This window comes from Cephus cinctus, unplaced genomic scaffold (assembly GCF_000341935.2).
Source record: "Cephus cinctus unplaced genomic scaffold, Ccin1 Ccin1_scaffold0754, whole genome shotgun sequence".
Lineage (NCBI taxonomy): Eukaryota > Metazoa > Arthropoda > Insecta > Hymenoptera > Cephidae > Cephus > Cephus cinctus.
In genome coordinates this window covers 64747-87384 of record NW_014333364.1, presented here as the reverse complement: position 1 = coordinate 87384, position 22638 = coordinate 64747, and the positions used below count along the sequence as shown (strand labels likewise).

General features: G+C 35.3%; 1 protein-coding gene across 9 annotated transcripts in view; it reads right to left on the bottom strand.

Annotated features, from left to right (window-relative positions):
* Positions 1-1957: 1957 nt before the first annotated feature.
* LOC107270411 (kinesin-like protein KIF13B) overlaps positions 1958-22638 on the bottom strand; it is a 46159-nt gene continuing 25478 nt past the window's right edge. Inside the window, exons 5-28 of one of the 9 annotated variants that reach the window (XM_015745408.2) lie at positions 22122-22369; positions 21928-22042; positions 21428-21640; positions 20778-21041; positions 19908-20157; positions 19144-19286; positions 18272-18619; positions 17855-18031; positions 17092-17614; positions 16745-16969; positions 16278-16544; positions 15951-16133; positions 15454-15645; positions 14963-15256; positions 14361-14536; positions 13482-13650; positions 11438-11455; positions 8521-8595; positions 7005-7156; positions 6161-6739; positions 5902-6085; positions 5595-5792; positions 5297-5473; positions 1958-4671 (exon numbers count right to left, since the gene is read on the bottom strand). In XM_015745408.2, the coding sequence (XP_015600894.1) occupies positions 4583-4671; positions 5297-5473; positions 5595-5792; positions 5902-6085; positions 6161-6739; positions 7005-7156; positions 8521-8595; positions 11438-11455; positions 13482-13650; positions 14361-14536; positions 14963-15256; positions 15454-15645; positions 15951-16133; positions 16278-16544; positions 16745-16969; positions 17092-17614; positions 17855-18031; positions 18272-18619; positions 19144-19286; positions 19908-20157; positions 20778-21041; positions 21428-21640; positions 21928-22042; positions 22122-22369 (5259 nt within the window). In that variant the 3' untranslated portion in view covers positions 1958-4582. Of the gene's footprint in view, positions 4672-5296; positions 5474-5594; positions 5793-5901; positions 6086-6160; positions 6740-7004; positions 7157-8520; positions 8596-11437; positions 11456-13481; positions 13651-14360; positions 14537-14962; positions 15257-15453; positions 15646-15950; positions 16134-16277; positions 16545-16744; positions 16970-17091; positions 17615-17854; positions 18032-18271; positions 18620-19143; positions 19287-19907; positions 20158-20777; positions 21042-21427; positions 21641-21927; positions 22043-22121; positions 22370-22638 lie in introns of those variants that run through there. The other 8 variants (XM_015745411.2, XM_015745409.2, XM_015745412.2 and 5 more) reach the window with 8 other exon arrangements.

Below are 22638 nucleotides of genomic sequence, written 5' to 3'. Positions count from 1 at the left end.
TCAAGATTATCTTCTAAGTTTAATTAATTAAAAAACACGCCGCGCGGAGTCTCGTGCCATATACGTATATGCACGCATAATCCATGTAGACGTCATATCGATTGCATTGAAAATCACGAAAAGAATCTGATTTCAGATGAGTCACAGTGAATCGAAACTAAGATAATTTGGATTTCCAGATACGATACAGGTATAAGCAAATTTGAAAAACAGTCTGGCTGTTCTAACCTTAAAGTAGGTACGTCAGCTGCGACACCCCAACTCAATGCTATTCAAATTGCGCAGCAATTCCTGGGTTAAACAGAATTTCTAAATGATTTAACCTAGATGATTTTATGGTCAATCAGAAGTGGTAAAAAAACACCTATAATACACACAGAACTCACATACTCCTTTTCTTTTTTAAAGATATATGACATAAACTGTGACTCCGCGCAGTCGTGCTTCGTTGAATTCCGGTTTGTCCTGCGTTTTTCCAGTTTTCCCAAACTTGTTGAATTTATGCCGAATTTTATAGACAACCGAGCAGACACAAAGTAACAAAGTTACACGTTGTCACTGTTACAATATCCTACCCAAGGATGTAACAGTTATGTACATGAGGTGTTTTATAATTATTACGTATCTGAGTAAGAAATTATGACGTTCCCATATGCAACTGTCATTTCGTGTCTGCTGGAATATTCGTCTAACGAAACGCTCGCGGTTACGGAATTCTGGTTCGATTTAAAAAACATAGTGCTCGCGATCGAAGCGACCTACCGTGCAGCAAGACGACAATACCGAGCGGGCCTCGAAGATTAATCTACCGACGGTAACCTTTAGCAATTGGACAAAAATAAGCTTTCATGAAGAGGATCTAGAGTTTAGTTCGAATCTAGAACAACGATCGGCCAAATCTCCAAGACCCTTACATAGTATTTTACAGTTTAATGGCGAGTTCTATCAATCTAGGATTCAAGATTTCTTAAAAACTACTTGTCAATCGTACATTTTTGGCAGAATTACAGCATAGTATTGGCGATCCGAGGTAAAGAAAAAATCGTGCAACATTGCGTTACCTTACTCTCACGTGAAAAACACATCGTCAAAGACAATTTAAACCGCGTTGCCATAGCAACCGTTTTCATGTATCATACTAAAATGTACTTCAATAGCGTACTGTCAACAAAGAAAATATGTGCTACGTTGACGATACAATATTTTTCGACAACGATTTCGATTCAAGGATGACGAATTGAAAGTTGGTGAAACTCGTGTGCAAATTGAAAACAAAGATTTTCTAAGCATCAAGTACTACACGAGGTGTCGCCTTAAACATAAACGGAGCAAGTATAATTTTCTTCTTCCTAGTCAAATTTGCTCTCTGCTTTTACTTACATTAAAATATAACACCAATTTTGATACTTAAATCTTATATGTAATTTAATTATGAAGGTGACCATTCGTACATTTTTTTTTTAATGACTGGACGCGGAAGAGTCTCGTACTTGGACCATGTATAAAATTTACCCAATAACGAATAACTTCCTAATAGTTTAATTATTCTTGTATTACTGAGATTACGGCATCGGCAATAAAAATTGTATTAATTTCACAGAAAAACTTCTTGAGATATACTTTAAATTTAACAACAAGATCAGCAGCGATTTTTCAAATGTATTTGTGGAAATAATTCAAATTATTGGAAATACTGTTTTTTTGACAGTATGCAGTCGATAACGACAAACGTATTTCAGGGCTTTATGTTAAAAAAAAATTCTTCTAATGTGGATCACACTGGAAGAGAATTCTTGTGATTCACCATGAATTCATGGTAAAGTGCCTTTGTTCGTGTTCCAAAGATTAGTTTCATATTTAAAGCTTTGCTCGTTAATTATATAATTATAATTATCAAGTAAAATTATCTACGAAGATTATATTATAGCAAGCTGTAAATGTCACGTGTAACACAATATTATACATTATTGTAAGGTTATTATTTATATAGATTTTCTAGTGCGTTGATATTAAGCTCTGTATTTAGCACAAGGCAGGACGGATGGATCCACAAATTGTGGACAGATTTGCAAAACTGCAGATGGTAGCAGTTGAGAACCACCATCGGTGTTTTTAAAAATTATTAAGGTTTTTTAGCACCACTTGTGTAAAAAAAAGTAGACCATTATATTCCGTGCACCAAATAAAGTATAGAAAATCGCTGGTTCTACCGTGAATCCTTAAATTTGATTTATTGTATGAATCTCGAGATGGTCGTTGAGTCTTACTTCGATTCAAATAAGGATTCAAAGCTTCTTTATATTTTCGTAAGGCAAAGTAGTTTCGTGAACACAAAGCCAAATATCTGTGAAGTTTAGAGAATTTTTGTCATAGGAAATTTCATTGCGCCCAGTCGTAGACTCTTCCAAAAAAACCCTTTTCCACCGATTGGTCAAAATTGTAATTGTACTGCCCGGTATTTTAATGAACGTTTAATTTTGTAAATTATCAAATTGTATAATTGATATAATGCGAAGTCGAGATTGTAAGGAACGTTAAAAAAAAAGAAACGTTACGAATTAAACTTTCAATGAACCATCGGGCTTAGGACAATTAGGGTAGAATAAGGATGCAGTACGAATGATTATTATTAGACAATTAGTGATAAAAATGGACATTGTCTTATCGTTAGACGAAACTGGCTATACAAGCTCCATCAATGCTAGATGCTCCGCCGAAAGCTGCCAAGACTCGTAAAAAAATATTGCACGAGGTAAACTGTGAAAAGCACACTGTGTGCTCATTGGGCGGAGACGATAGAAACTTTAAGATAATAAAATAAATTCTCGATGAGTACAGGGCTGTGTCAGTGGCTTTCGGGACGCGATAAAAATGAGAATAAAAAGAAAAGCATATAATATTCACGAGTGAAAGAAAAGTTTTATTTTGTGTGTTTACACCGACAGGCATGTAGCATCGCTGTGACGCGTGAGTACTTAATTTGTGTTTCGCCTTTAACAACCTCGATTACCAAAAAATGGACAGTGGCCTGCGCGCGCCGTACGACGCCGTGACGACTCTTTACAATTAGACTTAAATGAATATTACATACAATAATAAATTCATTAGCGATAATATTAGTATTGTTCTAATTGGACAGGAATTGGTTTTGTTGCCTTTTCTTTCTTCGCAATATAGACAAGTTTCAAGTTAACCTATTAATAAACCGTATGATCCATTTTCGTCTCGTTCGCTTCACCGACACGAGAGACTAGGTTATGTTACGTTACGTTATGTTACGTTAGATTATGTTAGGTCGGGTCGGCCAAATAAAAGGAGAGTTGCCAGCCTCACTGAGCAAATTCAATCTAGTTAAATGGTAATATCGTAATAACATAACAAAAACGCAATTGCCACGTTGCAGAGAAGCTCGCTTTTCAATTATCGTCTATGGACTAAATACTTATAAAGCTAATATTGCAGCGTAGCGTCGCGCCACGCTGGGTTCGCTTACGAAAACTCAAAATGCCATTTAAAAATTAGTCAATTGGCTACACTAAAAGAGAAAAAAAGAAAACCCGACATTGAGTTCCGTCCAAGCTCTCGTAATCTTTTATCGCCCGTAACGTCGTCCGTCCTGCAACGTATAAATTAAATAATTGTCGCTGCGCTTTCACGCACGAGAAAGAGGGATAGCGACAGAAGATGTATGTTACAATAAAAAGGAACTTAACAGATTTGCGCTAAAAAAATACAATATATATGAAACAACGGTATACATATAAAATCTTTTAAATAATCTACACGGCAGCTCGTCGCCGCCCCGATGCGTCACGGTTGCCACTTGTCGAACTTTCGTAAAAATTACCAGCCGGCAACTTTCGAAAGTGTCCGTAACGATCGAACTGTTGATCGATCAAAGAAGAAATGCCAACGAACGAAAGTCAAGTTAGTCTGGCTTGATTTTAATGTACAATTAAAGTTATAGCGAAGGATAATGGAGAAAGTTGGATAAATGGATAGAGAAAAGGGGAGGATCAGGAAAAGGATGGGAAGTTAGTAGGAAAAGAAAGGAGAGAGAGAGAGATAAAAAGACTGGGGTTACCATATGGCGGTAAGTTCAATTGCTTAGACGTACCCGGTGACAAAACGTTAAAGTCGTGGAATGCATTGATATACATGCATATAAATGCATGTATATATATATCATATAATCATTGGATGTCACTCGACAATTTATAGATATATAAATATAATATCTATCTGTCGCCGAGGGCTGTGTTAAGAAATGCGAAATGGAGTTTCTTTGCTACAACCATAACGCGTATTGTTTCATTTTCGAATTCGAAGGATCTGGTCACTTTGTTATTACGGGAAGGATCGGGGGGAAATTTCATTATGCCACTGTGTGATATACTTTAGTATGATCCTAGTACTTCGAGTAATATTTGTAATTAATTATCGATATTCAATAGCTGCCCTAAGTATATCTGTGGGACTGGAAACACTGCTGCTACACATATCGTAGGCATGTAGCACGTAGGGTATATTACTTTAGTGTATTAGGGTAGAACGAAGTTGTAAAGTGATGCTTGCCGCTTCCTCATTTGCTCCGAGGTGATGATCGGGTTCCTACCGTCGAAAGGCCCTCGCCTCGGCTCCGACTTCGGTGCAAAGAATGTAGGCCTTCGCCTGAAATTCAAAATTTTCATATATTATTAAATAGTTAAGAAAACGTTTAAGGTCTCATTGACTTAAATTCAGATCAGATTCGAGTCTCTATAGTAAAATCGCGATTGACAAGTTTCATTTACATTCGCGTGAGCGTCGTATGACTCTACTTTTACTTAATAAACACTAGACTAAACGCTTAAATTTAGTGCTGTTGCGTTTGTCGTTCTTCGCTGTTTTCTCTGTTTCCTTTTTTCTATTCTAATTTTTGAATTCCTCCTTTATTTTCCCACGTATCCCACTAACACCTGTCTATCAGTCTATGAATATCATAATGGGCAACTATCGTTTGGGAGGAAGTCAAAATTGAAATCCTGGAGATACGCTGATGGCACCGGCACTCCCAACATGCCGCAGCCGTCACACTCAACCATGGTAAAGGGAACACCAGGGATGATTTCCCTGTATGGATGATGGACAGAGCTAATTAATTAACTTTGTACAAATATACATACATACGTCACGACCTATAGTAATACTTGAAAAAGTTAAGGAAAAAGATGATTATCACTGAGATACGTGACACCCTATACGAATAATTTCATGATTTCTATACGTTACTCAAAATTTTTTATGCAAAAATTACCTCTGCTCGTGCTTCTGCGCATCGTCGCAGACGGAGGTGGTGTAGGTTCTTGTTTGGTGTAGCTTCTAAGAGCTCTCCCTCGTCTATCTTGAATTAACTTGTCTACCTTAACGAAGATCCCACATTTGGACCGACATGAAAAGTACCTGTGGCCATTGACGGCTCCGTCATTCTTACCTGAAATCAGGAAATCATGGTTAAATATTGTCAGCGGGAATGATTTTTGTCAGTGAATATACATGGTTGTACAACTAAAGACAAATTTCTCCAGGTAGATTCATTTGATCTGTTACTTTACCAGTTGGAGCATCCAATTCCACGCCTATCCAGGTTCCTGAAGCAAATTCCGTAGGCCCGACGTAGGCAATAACTCCAGAGTAACTGTATGGACGAACCAAGACTGATTCTCCAACTACAATCCAGTCGGGTATCGGTGCTTCGATTCTGGTTAGATCAGGTCGTGAACCAAACGCTGAGCTTTTGTCGCTTACATCGTCTGTTACGGATACGAAAGAATGTAATATATTATTTCCTCAAAATATATAGTACGTAACTAGAAATCAGAGCTATCGTTAAAAAATAACAAGATCCATAATGGTATGTACCGTCGATACGTTCAGAAGAACTGTTATCCCCGTTCTCGTAGTGCATACCAGGTTGTAGTGTCTGTTCCAATCTAGCAGCAGCCTTACTCTCTGAAACTTGTGGACGGACCATAGGGAAAGAAGCTCTATGCTGAGAGCTGATGGGTCTTCCTGTTAAGCCTGCAGCTTTTCGTCTCCGAACAACCTGAATATTGAAAAGGAAGACGGTCAAAAAAAAAAAATATTTTCCAATTAGATTTAATGAAGTAAAGTTAAATACCTTGCCAGGTGGCAGTTTGACGTGAACAACGGATGTGCCTTCCGATGGGCTATCATCCCCAGAATTGGAGGCGTGACTGACCTCTAAATCTTTCTTTTCAGTTTCATGAATTTCTGGTCTATCAAACTTTTCCTGTACCTTCAAATCATTCGTCGAAGGTGTCTCCATCTTCTCGTTTGACGTCGAACTCTCGCGTACGTTATCACCGTATGCACCCAGCCTTTCAAGATTCTTTTTAACATCTTTTGGGTTTTGCTCAGGGGAACTGACATTTAGCTTATCCAACGTTTCGTTGAGATCTTCCATATGTTCTTCAGGAGTTTCTTCGACCAATGAGCTATCCATTTTTTCCGGCTTCCTACCGTCGAAGAGGTTTCTGTACTCCAAGTCTGGAGTTTCATCGACACTGATAGACTTAATGGAGATCGAATCCTCGGAGGTAAGGTTCGTCGTGGAAACAGCTTGAGAACCGTAACCGCTGCTGCTCATACTGGGTGTGTTGATTTTCGTTGATTGCAATTCGACCAGAGAATCCAGGGTGCGAGACGAGGTCAGCGGCTTCGTCGGTTTCGGCGGTGCCTGGTGGCAGATATTTATATATACTATATACAGAGAGACGCGGAAATCGTAATACAGAGAAAAGGCGATGATTCCTCGTGTGGAAAAAAAAAATTGAAATTTCAAAATAAATTTATTCTGTATCAGGCTTCGTTTTTTGTGTAAACCGGCTTTAAAAATCCGTGATGAAGGAAAGGAAAATTCTATCTTCTTTCGAACAACCCACGTTTCGCTACACTCATGAAAATTTTGTTCAATTAAATACTGTTTTGCTTTTCTAAATTACCTGATAAGCGTCAAATTCGGAACAATCTGCGTCACTCTTTTCCTCTTCGTCATCGTTGATCGATGGTGACGTCTGATTTCCAGTGTTTGAAGTTTCTTCGTGCAGAGTTGTCATACGAAGACCTAGCTTGGTACCAACCATATTTGGGGATGCTGAAAGAAATTCATAGAAATAAATGAGAACATCATTCAACAATATATCATCCTTCGACGTATCATGGCCGATCTGGCCATATTTAGACTCGTATATCATCACTTCATACTGCAGCATAAGAATTACATAATTATACGTACGTAATAGTGAGATTTTCTAAAATTAAACATGTTTACACAAATCCGTCTATGATTACTGATCACGGGATTGCCAATTTACAGGTAGATTAACATAATTACCATTGCCGAATTGAAATATGTCACTATATTCCTTTCTGAAAGAATTCAATTTTTTAATGCACTATTGAATACCTTTTGTACTATTAGATTTTTTTCTCATTCATTTTGAACTCTAAACTGACAAAGTTACCATATAATGATGTCTGCCAATTTAAATTTAACATATAATAACGGCTTGCTAAATTGAAAATAAGAAATGATATTGCATCAGACTTTAAAAATATGCTGCAGCATAAAATTACCATTAGATTTCTGGTTTTACAAGACTTTGTATCGCGTGTTCTTAAAAACGTAAAATATTGCTCAGGGCTTATAAGCATTTTTATTATTGGTGCCAGGTCGACCTGATGTACATTTAGAAGTAAAAAGAACGAAGTAAAAATAAATCGTAGGCCATGCTGCGTGAAAACTCATAAAAGGCTGATGTATTCCAAGCTGTTTTTAAAAGTCTAGAATCAATGTCATATAGATATCATGTTCTCTGAGTTTACTAAGTGAAACGTTGCGTGGAATACATCATTGAACGAAACTGAAAATAAGAATAATTTAATAATTACTATAAGTAGCAAACAAAATATAGGTGATCTACCAGACGCGGGCCACAACATTAATATCCTTTTATCAGATCCTCTCCTTCCTGCTTGCAGCATAAAAGTCCTATAAACGTACAACTAATGTTGTGGCTCGTTCGTAACTACATTAATGCTGAAATAAAAGATAAGGAATACAAATGAGCTCTCTAAGAATTTCTACAAAACGAATATTGCTCTTTCAAACATAAAGACGGAATAACTCTGCTTCTAATATTTTTTTAATACTACATAAATAGTTTTACGTATATCTTTAGATTTTTGCCAAAAAAATATGATTGACGTAGTTATCTCCTTCTGAAGACAAGATTTTGAATAAAATTTAATGTATCCTACTACAACTTTCATATATTATCTTAAAGTTATTGAAAAGTTTTAATTAAAGGAAACGTAACAAAAAAATGTTAAGATAAAAAGTTCCATGCTGCTGTTAAATATTAAATTTTTATCAACTTATAATTCTATTATATTATTGTACAATAATTATTATGCAATTTTGTTTGAAAGAGCAACTGAGCAGCTAGTGTCACCTACACTTGGCTGAGGTGGATTGCTGAAGACGTGTCAGTGAGTTCAGATTCAGGTTGAGATTCAGGAATGTCGGTCTCGCTGAAAGGAGACATATATCCTTATTATAACGTGTACACTGTGATAATGGCAACTAAACTGTAGTCCCCCAATTTATTGGCGACCCTATCCGGCTTTTAAAAAAAACACATGTACAAATAGAGAACATACATCCGTTTGAAGAAAGGAGAGGCAGCTTATAGTCGTTTCGCAGATGTAGATAGATAATTCAAGAATGCAATGGAAGAACTAAGTAATCGAGAAAAGAGAATAATCAATTTCCACTGGTAGACTACTATGTCAGAATGCAAGGGGTTAGAATGCAAAGCAGTTACATATGTAGCTGATTCTTGCCCTTTGTTTTTAACACCTTGACAATAAAGAAGGTATCATTGTTATTATTACTATATTACATGATTATTAAAATTTAATAGAACAAAGCTATCTTTGCTAATGATACAACAAAGAAATTTTTAAGGTAATCAATTTGATTCTTCAAATATTCACTAAATGAAATCAACGTATTCCCATGATAAGGATGATACAGAAATACTGTATTTAAATCCTGATATATAATAAACTGCCATTCCACCACGAATTGAAAAGACACAGAAATGCAATAATTTACCTACACATATGATTCATATTGCTATACTGTGTATATACAATAAAGTCGTGGGATTACCACAATTGTAAAAAAAAAAATATATTATTTCAAGACTAGTTAGTTTAAAGTCAATGGTAATAGTAGTACGGCGCTGCGTACATTGATTTTGTCTAATTAATTTTGTATCGTTTAATCAGCTTGCAATTTATTCTAAATTTTCAATTAAAACATGCGGTGCACTATTCATTTAAGGTTTTAACTTCATGCATAACTAAGCGACTTAATCGCATCGCCTGAAATTTTGTTTAGCTGTCTCTAATTCTCTAATTTCCCTTTATTTCTCAACCAATTGAAAATACATTGTACACTGTACTTGACTTTAAACTAATTGCAAGTATTATCTGTTAAAATTAAAAAAAAAAATGAAATGAAGATTAAGGGCAACAGAAATGGTCATTAATTGTTGCTTCGACACACATCTCTTATTAATTAGAGATACCTTGCGACAGGAAAATTTGCCATAACATTTAAATAAAGTATTATCAGCTAGTAATTGTCAGTAAGGAAAAAAAAATCTGAAAATATTAATTATTCGTTTTCTCTTTAAAATTGTTGTTACTATTTCTTAAACTTCCTTGCGAGCAATTTTCCATGACTGCCATTGCTGCGTTGAACCTAATTTTTGGTTAACAAAAAGGAATAAAAATTGATTACAAAACAAACTTCTCTAAAAACAAATGTACATTCAGTAAATACTTGTGTCACTGAATTTTTCTTGCACGCAAAGTAGTTTTACACAACCTCAGTTCTAAATAATTAGTAAGAGTCACATGATACACATACTATAATTTACAATGGACCTACTTCTGTTTCTAGTATATTGCTTGGTAGCACATACACAAAAAAGAATCTGTCGGGATTTAATCATTTTATGCACATTCTTCACTTATATATTTACATTCTGAATTTGCGAAACGTGTTGCTCATTCTTATTAGAATAAATAGGTGGTATTGTAATAGTGATATTACAGTAAATAGGATTGGTTGGTAAATATATAGCTGGAGAATTATACTATTAATACTATTTATTATTGATTTATTCTATAGCTGTAGAGGTAATAAGATTTTCACAGAAACTGTTTTAAAAAGTCAAATAAACTAAGATAAACTGTCGGATCCATGTGATGTGTGCATAAAATGTAAAAATCATCACCGATGTTACACGTACATTTGAACGTCGTCGTAAATGTCGACACAGAAATCATTTTATAGTCATACAACAGCGAGACATCAAAAATTGTACTCGTAACAAATGTAAACGTTCACAATTTTTCGCTATTTCCACCAAAATGATTTCTATGCAAAAATTCCCTAATTGAAAACATCTGTTTTTACTGCAATAAAGGTAGATCGACTTATAACTCCAACAAAGTCATAAACGACATAACACTAACATAAGTATCACAATGTTTAATCTTTCGTCATTGATATATTCTTAATAAGTAATGTTTTAGATAAAATATAAATGGGTCACAACTTTGTAAAGAGTGAGAAATCGGCCACCTTTAGAGTCAAAGAAGATGGCTCGAACAATAAGTAGTTTCGTATTAAAGTTTCAGCTGTCTTTTCTCATTTTGACTTTTAGTCACAACTTTTGCGCGCGAATCGGCTCATTTTCCTGAACCGGTTCAGAGGAGTGTATGCGACAGATATCGAGACATTGATTAGATATTTAGATGAATATAGAGAGCATGAAAACGTAAAATAGAGTAAGTTAGTTGTGAATGTTAATTACATATACATTTTTTTTTCATTCTTCTTCTTTTTGGATGCATGATCAGAGGAGCAACTAACAAACGATCAAGCAAACTCTCTAAAACGTATGCCCAGTAAAAATGCGCTGTGAACGAACAAATTAACGGTGCATGCAAGATCAGAATATAAAAAAAAAAAAAAGGCACATGATAAACAACTATGTGCAAACAACTGAAATGCATAGCTTTGAAAGATGCTCAGAATTGGTTCCATTGTCATCGATTGTCAAAAGTGCTTTGGTAACTTCTGAAATCATTATTTTTTTGAAGCGATTATTATTTTATAGTAGACCAGTGACCGGTTCAAGTCCGAGCATTACCAAAGCATAAGTGTATTCCTATGACATCAAGGCGAGCTTCGAAAATTAAACAACAGACAGACTCAACCACTCACGAGACAGATTTACTATCGTCATTGCCATCGCGGCTTCAAATAAATATCCAAATCAAGACTCCATTTTACCTGAGTTCAGAATGGAGCCTTGCGTGGGCCGAAATAGTGGTAGAAGTAGTAGTCGTAGTGTTAAAACAGAGGAACAGATTAAGTAGCATTAAATCAATTATTCAATTAGCGATTGATCCTTGCCAACAGAATAGCTTATTTTACACGTCAATTGGACGCACTCTCATTAACTTTTAATAAGTGGTGGAGCTTAAGTGTCTTCTGCTAAAACACTATGCAGATCCAAGAAAATGTGATTGGCAGTGCCCAACTTTTTGTATAGCGTCGGTCGTTAAATATCATGTGAACGAACAAGATATGAAAATGTAATCTTGCCTTTTCCTAACTCAATTTTGAGCCAGCATGGAATCACAATGAATGGATTAACAAATGAAAGCTCGTATATGAACGCTCTTGAAAGTTGAGCATTGCTGTATGGTTATAACAATGTGACAGAAGCTGTAAAGAGGAATAATACAAAATCCCAATCTGATAATAATTACTAATAAGAATGCCAGACCTGCCGGTATCTTTTTTTACGGCAAAACTGTTAACTCTTTTATTCTAGGTGATTAAGACTGCCTTTCCTACGCGTAATCATTTTAAGACACTAATATATTTATGCATTTGAATTTCTCGTCTTCTTAGATCAACATTTAAGGAACGTCCATGAGTCGCGTGACATGTCAAAGTTATTTTAAATATCTGCATTTTATACCACGTAGAAAAGGCACGTGCTAGCAATGAATGACATGAAGTTTAACTGGAACATAGAAAAATAAAGCACGGCTTGTTTCAATATCCAGAACCAACGTATCCAATACCAAAGGAAGACGTGACAGTAGATTTGTAATACAGACAAGAAACTAGAGCAAAAATAGGGTGAATATTATGAAAAAAGTGAAATATATCGAAAACACAGCATAAGCCACATCTCAGGAAACTTCTGGTAAAGTGTGTCTCGAGAAAGCAAAACCAAGGCAATGGGGTATGACTTAACCTAATTTAACGGTATTCTAAGTCTAAAGACCCTAAAAAGATAATGCTAACGATAGCATCAGACAAGACTTCATTCGAGTTTCATGATGACTTCAGACAACATAAGAGACAGGAATATCGCTTAATATATTTCTATGTTGTTTCTAATTCAATTTAAGAGTTTGAATTCAACTTTTAATAGCATAATTAAATTAAACAGATATTCTCTGTTAAATGAAATGTATTTTTTATTTTAATAGTGACCAGTGGACATTTTTGGACTTTATAAGTCTACGCAGTATGATAGCATTGATATGAATGAAAGAGATCAGATGAAACGCATCAACTTGGCTAGCCCATTCATTTGATTTCTACAAAAATTTAATATTACAATAATAACTCTGAATACTTATGTATTTATATAAATATATTACCGTCAAATCTTGGGTTATCTTATGATCATAAGCCATCATGAAATTCTGAATGTAAACTTTGCGTATACCTATTATGAGTCTACTGAAGTAGCAGTTCAGTTCGAAAATTTTATAAAGCCTACAAAAAATTCTCGTTATTATGATGCATACCGTCGACAGCATGACGCTGTTTACATTGATAAACTTTTGCCTTAGCGTCAATACGTTTAGGTGGGAGATGTAGAAAGCAACGGATTTCGAAAAAAAATGTATCCCCACAAAATTCGCAATGCTGTCCACGAGGCCATAATGGTGATTAGCAACAGAGAAAATGTTTCTCTGGACAGGAGCATCAAGATTACCTTTTAGTTGGCGAACTTTCAGTCGGTATCATTGTGGAATCGTTCAAAATAATTATGAAAAATTAATGATCGTGTTAATTATGCATCATGAAAGTCAGAAATATTTTTCTTGAACGTTTACTGCACCCACTACGACTTCTTAAGAAATACAATGCGTCCAGATTTAACTTTGGATTTATCGTGTCATTTAAATGGCATTTCTTAAGAGATCATAGAACGAGTCGCTGGCAATTAACAGTTGTCTTTCGATTTGTCTTCTTTATTTTTGATAGCAATAAGAAAATGATAAGTGTACGATTATCCGAAACTTACCGATTCCAAATGGCTTTGGCGGAGTGGATAAGAAATTCTCGTCGTTTCTGCTGAGACCCGTTGACGATCGTCGGGCATGTGGCAATCCATTGATTTCAGTGTTTAGATCCGTTACACTCTCCGAGCGTGTTACGTTTAATGAATCCATTGAAGCATCGAATCTCATTATCTGATAAAAAAAATTAATTTTGTTTACATAACAATTACAGAGTTTTATCTAAGAAAATTTCTCTTTCTAGTTATTAGTCCTTCGATGCGCTTGTACGACAGAGTATATCATTAATCAAAGTTTACTCTACAAGTGACACAACAACAACAACAAATTAAAAAATACAAAAGAAAAGTAAAGCGTAATTGAAGCCGATACTTATTACGTCCAACTAAAGAATTAAGCATAAGTATGTACATTATTTTTACAAGTATATAGACAATAATCCGTGAAAAGAAATAATTAATATTAATTAAATACAATAGAATACAAAATGCAAAACATTAATGAAGCTAGAATGTCAATTAAGCTTTAATACTATAAATTGGTGTCAAAATTGTATGCTGAGGTGGGATTTGCAAGTGAATAGTTTTTTTTATAATTTCAGAATACAGTCTAAAGCATTGTCTAAATATTGGTCCAAAACCCATATATCTGAGCATACGTTGATGCCAATAACAGCTTCGTATATCTATTTACAATTACAGGAAAAAATGTGCTACTTTTTATCAGAAATAATTAAACGAAGTAATTTTCTTCAGGTTTCAGTTGGTACAAAACCATGAATTCAAGGATATAATTGAAAAGAGGCATGAAGTGGTGCAATATGAGTTTGCACAGAGTGGAACGAAAAGTCGATTAAAATGATTAAGTAAAAATGAAAAGCATACAGTGCGTCCGAGACGGCGTAGAGGCAGTAGTACCTGCGAGAAGTTGGGCACACTCGCTGTCTTGCGCATTAATGGTTGTCCTTGCGCCTGAAGTAGTTCTTTCACAGCGACGCTCTGCCTTAGTCGGTCCAGCGTCAGGATACTTTCCACCGCAGAGACACCACGAGTGTATTTCTCTATGTTATAAAAATGCTTACATTATGTAATTGAATATTATTCAAGATTATCAAAGATTATTCAAAGATAAGAAAGAAAAATGTAATATAAAATGTTAATCTGTAACTTTGCAACATTAATTGTATCAGGTTCGAAATAATTTTCACATTGACAAAGAAACTTTCACAGTAACATGTGTCTGTTTGTTCTAAGCAATTTTACGTATTTGCTAACACAGGTCCAACTTAGTGATTATATCCCTTAAATATTCACAAACAAAATTACACCCATGCACGAGGTATAATATGCTATTACGCGAAATACAATGGTCACGTAAAACATTGAATTATGATAATAGCAAACATGGTCTAAACGACTTTCGTTAATAATTTCAAGTTTATTATTTTAAAGTAGTCTATTGAACTTATATAATAAATTGAACTCACCGATATACGTTTCGCCATCGCACAAACTGCTATCTTCTCCACTGGCAGCTATTTGAGCTAAGCTCTCTCGATCTTCCAACTCTTCGCTGGCCTTCGGTATATTTGAAACAACTTCGTAGGTGACACCAGTTTGTGTAAGGCAGTCTGTTCGGACGATTCTCTTGAAAATTCTGTCTGTGATACTCTGCCTTTTGTAAATATTTAAAGCCAATCGTTTGCGCAATACGAGATCCATTGGTGCTGGGTGAGACAAACGAACTGTTGTTTTTAGGATTAAGAAAACCCTTTCGTTTGCTATAATCAAAGTAAAATAATTAGTATCACTGTAATGTCATTCAAATGAGTTTTGTATAAGTGAATTCTTATTAATGCCTTTTAAATTCACTTATAATTCACTGAAACTGTTTGACATGACAAATGAATAATTAATTTTTCTTGTATACCGAATTTTCTATAATATTAAATATTAGGCCTGTTAGGTAGATAATTACCGTCGGTTATCTTATTTAGGTGCACATTGTCGTGTATACTGGAATCCCAAGCTGCGATAGCGCACACGTCTTTTTCGAGGAGCCGAATTATTGGCAAACTGTAAAACTTATTTCCATGTTCCTTAGGTAGGATTGAATTTAATCCTGTGACCGAGACTTCTTCACCTGACTGGTGAGTCGAAAGATCATCGGCTGCAAAAAAAAAATTATATTAAATAAAGCCATGGTAGTTTTCAATTTTTAACTGTTCTATAATATTACGCATAATTTTAATCAAGGATTTTTTAACCCTTCGCATGCCTGGTAGAGTCTGTCAGACACACCAGTAGCTAAATATAAGGCAATAATTTTGCAAAGTTCAAGTTGTTCAAGCTAAGGTTACCAAATACCATCTGAACATAGCAATAATTATTTAAACGTAGAAAAAAAACCAGTTTTGAAAAAAACACATGGATCGTATATATGCTACAAGGGGACTATATGAATATTTTACCTACCATTGAGATCAAGGAACAATACAGGAATGTGTGGTTCCATCCCAGGAGGTGGATTCCAGTCTGCTGGTGCTCCAGGTATGCCAGAACCAGCAGCTGGCACGAGAACAGCATTTCGTTCTTCAGTGAGACTGACCCACTGATCAACCAAGCTTCGCTCTCGTTCCATGTCCTGGTCGGTTTTGTCTAAAAAAAAAAGAAATAAAAAAAAAGAAATGAAGCATTATTTTAATCGAGTCAAAAGGCTGATTAAGGCTGGCACCGTATAGGTTAGATAAGAGGTAATAAATAACGCGGATACCTAGACGTATTTTCAAATTATATGAATACCTTCTTTGTTAATAAGTTTTTGAATTTGTTGATCGAGGTACTGCCTTCTTCTCATAAGAGCATCACTCCATTTGTCACGAAGTATACTCAGGTCTTCGTCCTGGTAACTGTCTAATGGTATTTGAAGACGATTTCTGACAGACACACTGCCAACGGAAATACTCAAAATTGAGTGACAAATGATTGGCAATGTGCCTGAATTTTGAACGGGTTTAACACGAACTTGTATTCGACGTTGTTGACCTTGTCTTAGTTGATAAATGCCTCCTAAAACATTAATATACAATAAATATCGATGTCTCTTTTTAGAACATTTTGTACATATACCCTTTTTTATTAGGGAAGAGAAAAATGTATTAATCAACATGGTGAGATAAATGACTAAAACTCAATGACATATTCTTGTTTGTTCACTATCTTAATTTAGTATAAATATACAAGTTGCTACTATGGACATCATATTTTACCTGTCCATGTGTCCCCTTTGTTCACTACTTCGACTGGCGAATATTCTCCTTGTTCATTAAGTTCTTGTATTTCCACCCATAATTCTATTTTCCTAGTTAGCTCTGACCAACGATCAGCCAGCGATCTAGCTTTGGCCAGCTGCTGTTGTTCAACCTCCCAGCCAGGTTTGCTTCGAGAAAACCCAGCACTTCTGTGCCCCCAAACTTCGATGCTCAGAGCACCTTCTACAAATGGAAACATTTAATCATGCCAAAATTTTTGATAAAACGAACACTATTTTATGAAAAATTGACGGCAGTCTTAAGGTTAAAGTAAAAATAAAAATGGAACAATTTTAAGGACGTACCTGAACAGTGTTCGAGAAACTCCTCCGTAATAGGCACACTAAAATCCTTGGTATGATCAAACTTAAAAGCAAGAGAGTCTCTCTGGCCAGTAAGACAATTTGTCGGAGGGATTTCTGCATTGACAACTGGAGGTACGACGATTGGCTCCGGGTGGCCCCAAAATATGTATTGACAAAATACAAAATGACTGAGGGACAGAGGTAATCCGCTAGCTTGTTTTATTGTTATTCTGCAAGTTATGTGACTCGAGCCTGAATAATCCTCCTGTTCGGACGAACTCGAGTCACCCGAGGACTCGGAGGCTGCTTCGCAAATTCGATCCTGCGGAAACTGGCCTGATATCCGACTAATCTCGACTTGAAGTCGTCCCGCGACTTCGCCTTGTTGACTTATTATAGGCGTATGATAATCCAATCGTACGTCATGAAAGAGAACTTCCAAGAATATATTTGCCACTCCAATCAAATTATGATTCTCCTGTGACTCGTAAAAGGGATCTTGTGTTTTGCCTGGCAATTCATCCTGAAACATAATAGTCCCTTAATACGTCTATTATATTGAATTCTCGAAAGCCTTTTAAGGTCCGTATTCATAATCAGTGTTTGAGACAAACCACAGTCTTCAGACTGTAGACACGTCAGCTTAATCCATGGTTGCGGACGGCTTAAGATCGTGCTTAAGACGCGGAACTGGCTATGAATACGAGCCCGAGTCCAATGCAATAAACACAATACAGTGTGTGAGCTTTTAATATAGGTGTACCTTAACGACAGGTAGGCGCTGACAATTATTTGAATCCTTTCTCTCCTCGTACATGTCCCGCATGTCGACCAACTTATTTTCCAATTTTTCCATCGACCAGACTTGGCTACCCATGTTGATTCTCTTCACAAGAATAGCAGGTTCACTAACAAAGGCCCCACGCTGAAAGAATACACTCTACATACGTATGAGTGTAATGAAAAAAAAAAGGAAAAAAAAAATAAATAAAACTCTGATTTGATAAAAAATATTCAATAAATAATACGTAATCTTCGATGAGTGAACATAAGACTATACACAAATTTCTCAATGTACTTAAAATGTGATGCAGTATAACAGATACAAAGTTTCCAGGACCAAAACTAAATATGCACCATAATGGTAAGCAGTCGATATTTAAAAAGATACAAATTTTACCTTTCTGTTAGGACTTAGATTGTTTGGAGGTATTTGAAGTGTGACGCTAAACTTCGTTTGCTTGCCCATCTCTTCAGCGAGAAAATTTGCTTCCTGTACCAATGCATTTGCTTTTAAAATGTCAGTTTTGAGCTGACCCAGGCTGCGTTTAAACATCTCATCGCGTTCCTGTGTCCACTTTTCTACCCTCATTTGTGTTGTAGGCGTACAAGCGGGCAACTTTCCACTTTGACTACCTCTTAAGGGATCGTACGGCACATAAGGAGGATAAGGAGTTGATGGTGAAAGAATGTTGCGCAATTGCTGGAATTGTCTTTCGTACTCTTGTCGTTGTTTCTCTAGAGCGACCTAGAGACATAACCAAAGTACACGTTAAATTTTGAATTAATAATAAAAAAAAAGCAAAAATTAGATAAAAAATAAGTAAAAAAGAAAACTAATGAAATTTCTCTTAAAAGTTTCTTAAATATAATACACTTTCTAATTTCGTTTAATTATAGTCATTCGGATTGTCTGTATATCTTTAGAAATTCTTCAGTATCGCAGCTATTGATTACCAATAACTATAACATAAGAAACTTTCAGTATCCAAATGATAACGGTATTTTTATTCGAGGCTCTTTTTCGTACACCGTCTTTGCTTTAGGCAGCGCCTATCCAGTTTTTCGTAAAAGCCGAATAAATAGAAAAATCGCTGATTCTTCGTACTATACAGTGGATTTTAGTAACAAAATTTTCATGCGACGAAATTTCTAATACGAAAGAAGTGGAAAAAGATGTTATCGCTCTAATGTATAAATGTATAGACCAATCGAATAAATTTAGCACAGTATATATATGGTATTACAAAGTACAATATATTCAAATCTGACCTGTTTATCCTCCTCGTGTTGTTTCTCCAGTCTTGCAATAGCTCTTTGTATAGGATCATTGGAAAGTTCGTTTAACATAAGCTCTTCTCGGGCAAAATTGTAGTCGATAGTTTGTGCAGGAGTCTGAGGTTCGCTACTCACAGCTGAAATAACGACTACATTGGAACAGAGTTTTTGACGATATGCTAGGTAATATTTACACAAATTTTATTTGCAGTACGATAAGATCAATTCAAGTATTACACAATTACTACGTTGGAAGAATCATAATTTTTAATATGGAAGCAACGATTTCTTCGTTATTTTATGATACCTACCGAATTGTCTAATATAATTGCTATTGCAAAATAAAATTTGTGTGTGTGTGTATGTGCCTGTCAGCGTCTGTGCAAAACCTCGAAAAATTTATATCTCACGCCTGTATAAAAAATTCCATAAGAAACGGCTCAACCAAATGGGTTCAAAGGTCGAAAAAAAAGTTCTAAAAGTATGACATAGTAACATTTATATATGTCGTACAATAGTTTCGATTTTACGACGGCTCATGCGTGAATTTAATTTTTTTGCAAATATATTTAAAAAACTGTACAGTCTGTAATGCGGATCAAGGCCAATCAGTTTGTCGTTCTGTCTTTTATTTAAAATGCCAATACTGCTTGTTAATAAGGAATTAGTAAAATTTGATTATTAAATCCATGACGAGAGTCTCACTTTCTAATTCCTTACAAACGCAGAACGGAATATGAGAATATTAGTGAACTTGCCTGTTGCACTCCTGGGACAGTTTACTCTGAAAAAGTGGTGATTGCCCCAAACGATCCTGTCGCCATGAAGCAATGGCGTCTTTTGCACCACTTGACTACCATTTACGAAACATCTGGCTCCGTTCAATGGTGTCATGAAGAGTCCAGACTCTTCTATTGTTATCACGCAATGTTCTGGTAAAATTCCCAAACCATGAAGTTGAATGTCTTGCTCCGTGGTAGCTGATCGTCCTCCAACGAGAGTTTTCTCCTGCGAATAGTATCGCAGTGTAAAGAATACATATTAAACAATAAATATTATTTTTAGGAATTCTTGTAATAGTATACCATTTAGATTTCTAATCATGATGTATATACCAGACTGACTTTTAAACATTTAAAATGAATATACCTCTATAGCATAAAAGTATACTAGTTTATAATCAATATAATCAAAATAAATGTTGACACTGACAGATTAAAATTTTCATCAAAGATCGTTTGCGTGTTTTGAAACGATGCTATTAGAATCTGTGTGCACTTTTGAAAAAAAGAAAATAGTTATTTCTACTGATTTAAATTTACCTTTATAAAATATAAAAAAAAAAATTACATCTACTATAAGGCGTTGATAATAAATTATTAGCTTGAAGAATTACCAGAGAGTTTAAACACAATAAGGTCAGGATTAAACGGCACCGAAACTTTGATCAGACTTTATATTATGAAATCAATTCGTAGTTAATTATATTCAGATTGCGATGACGTCAAGATTCAAGATTCGTGAAACTTTTATCTGTCAGTAAGCATCTTTATAATAAAAATAACGTAGCGGCACTGCAATACAATATATGACAATCAACTTCTCGCCGATTACTTTCATGTTCTTACCTTTAGGTAATAAACCAGAAGTTCATTTAGACTCGGATCGTCATTCAAGTTGACTAAATAATACTTGTTCTTTTCCACTTGAATCCCTGACGCCTGTACACTGATACCCATCTTTTCCAGGGCTTGTTGTCTCTCGTGCTGAAGTCTCTCGGTTTTCACTAGTTTCTCTTCCCAAGTCTGCGACATCTCTTTCATAAGTTTTTCGGACTCCGAAAGCTTCTCTGTGATATCTGTGCGTTGTTGACCGACTACAGATCCTTGACCCTAAAAAAATACGTATACATTATATGAACATATTTTGTTAACTCAATTTTCCCATACAATTCAGTAAGGCCTGTAAAGTGATTAATATCAAAGAGCGCATTTAATCACACAAGAAGTAATGATAAACTGTAAATTCAAATTCATTACGGTCATTTTATCGTCTGTCTAGTTACAGAACTTACCGAATGACTTGCTTCTTCAATTATAAATTATTCTCTATAAAATGACAAGCTGAAAAATTCTTAAGTGCGTGAGAAAGACTTTTTAGCATATTTGAATACACCTTTTTTTCTGTCAAACTAGTAACGAATGACTTTCCAGCTTCTGAACAGTGTCTAAGCTCTTGAAAAGACGAATTAGAAAAACTATCCTATCCGTAAAAGTACCGTTGCGTGTAGTAACATTTCCTTTAGAGCTTCAACTTCTTGTCGTAATTCGCGTATTATTCTGGCGTTGGGGTCTTCGTTGACGACTGCGTGGTTCACTATTCTCTTGGCTCGATCTGCATAACGAAGTGTAGATAGAGTTTCCTCGTAGTTATCTGCAGCTGGAGATATAGTCGCGACCATAACTGTTTTGCTGTTGCCACCCAAATTATCCTGAAAAATTTGTGAATTATTGAAATTATAAAGTAAGAATTCACCGAATCGAATAAAAGTCATCTCTTTGTCATCTTGGAAACATCCACATTATACCTTTGTACGTGTTACATGTATCTTAAATATAAGAAAGCCTGCATTTCATAAATTTTTAAAACATAGATGCAACGGATGACTAAGGTAAATAAATCAAAGTAAATCTGTTATTGCACGTTTAATAAATTTAAAAAAAAGATGCACATTAACATAATGTCTACGATATTATATGAAGCATACTTCCGTAGTACCTTTAAGAGCCACGTGAGGACAGAATCGCGATAGGGAACAAATTTATCCTTATTTTTAACACCAGAACTTCGATCAGCCAGTTTCGAGATGACGAGTCCCAAGGTTGTCAATGATCTGAAAGTAATCAGAGATGCTGCTTACTGCCGTTAATAACCATAAGAAATACTATTTGAAAAATTAAAAAGCAACTCACTTGTTAATATTGCTTCCTTCTTTAAGTCTATCGCCTACGGCTCCCGTTTTCACAGCTCTCTCGCTTCCGGCCAAATCAACTAAGCTCATTCGTGAAACTTTTTCGCCGCTTACTCCGCTTTTAAAATCCGTCAAAGTTTGCGTCAAGATTACAGAGAACACAGCGTGAGAGCGGGAACTCTCGGAATTCATATTCGTTGCGGCGACAGTTCGTGATTTGTTCCCTTCGGCCATTAAGTTGTCAATATCCTGTTAATAAAAGGTCATTAAGTACAATGGAACATTCCCAGCATTAGTAACGATCGTGTTATATATATCTAAAGTTTCTAATTGCGATACGGACAGCAATAACAGGCCGCTGATATTAATAATAATTTTACATGATAAACCCTGCGATTAAAGTTACAAAATATTTTTCGTACGGTCAGAACCAGCCGTTTGGTTAAATGAAGCGTATTATACATTAATATGAAAAGATTTGTAAAAAAAAAAAAAAAAAAAAAAAAAAAAAAAATTTT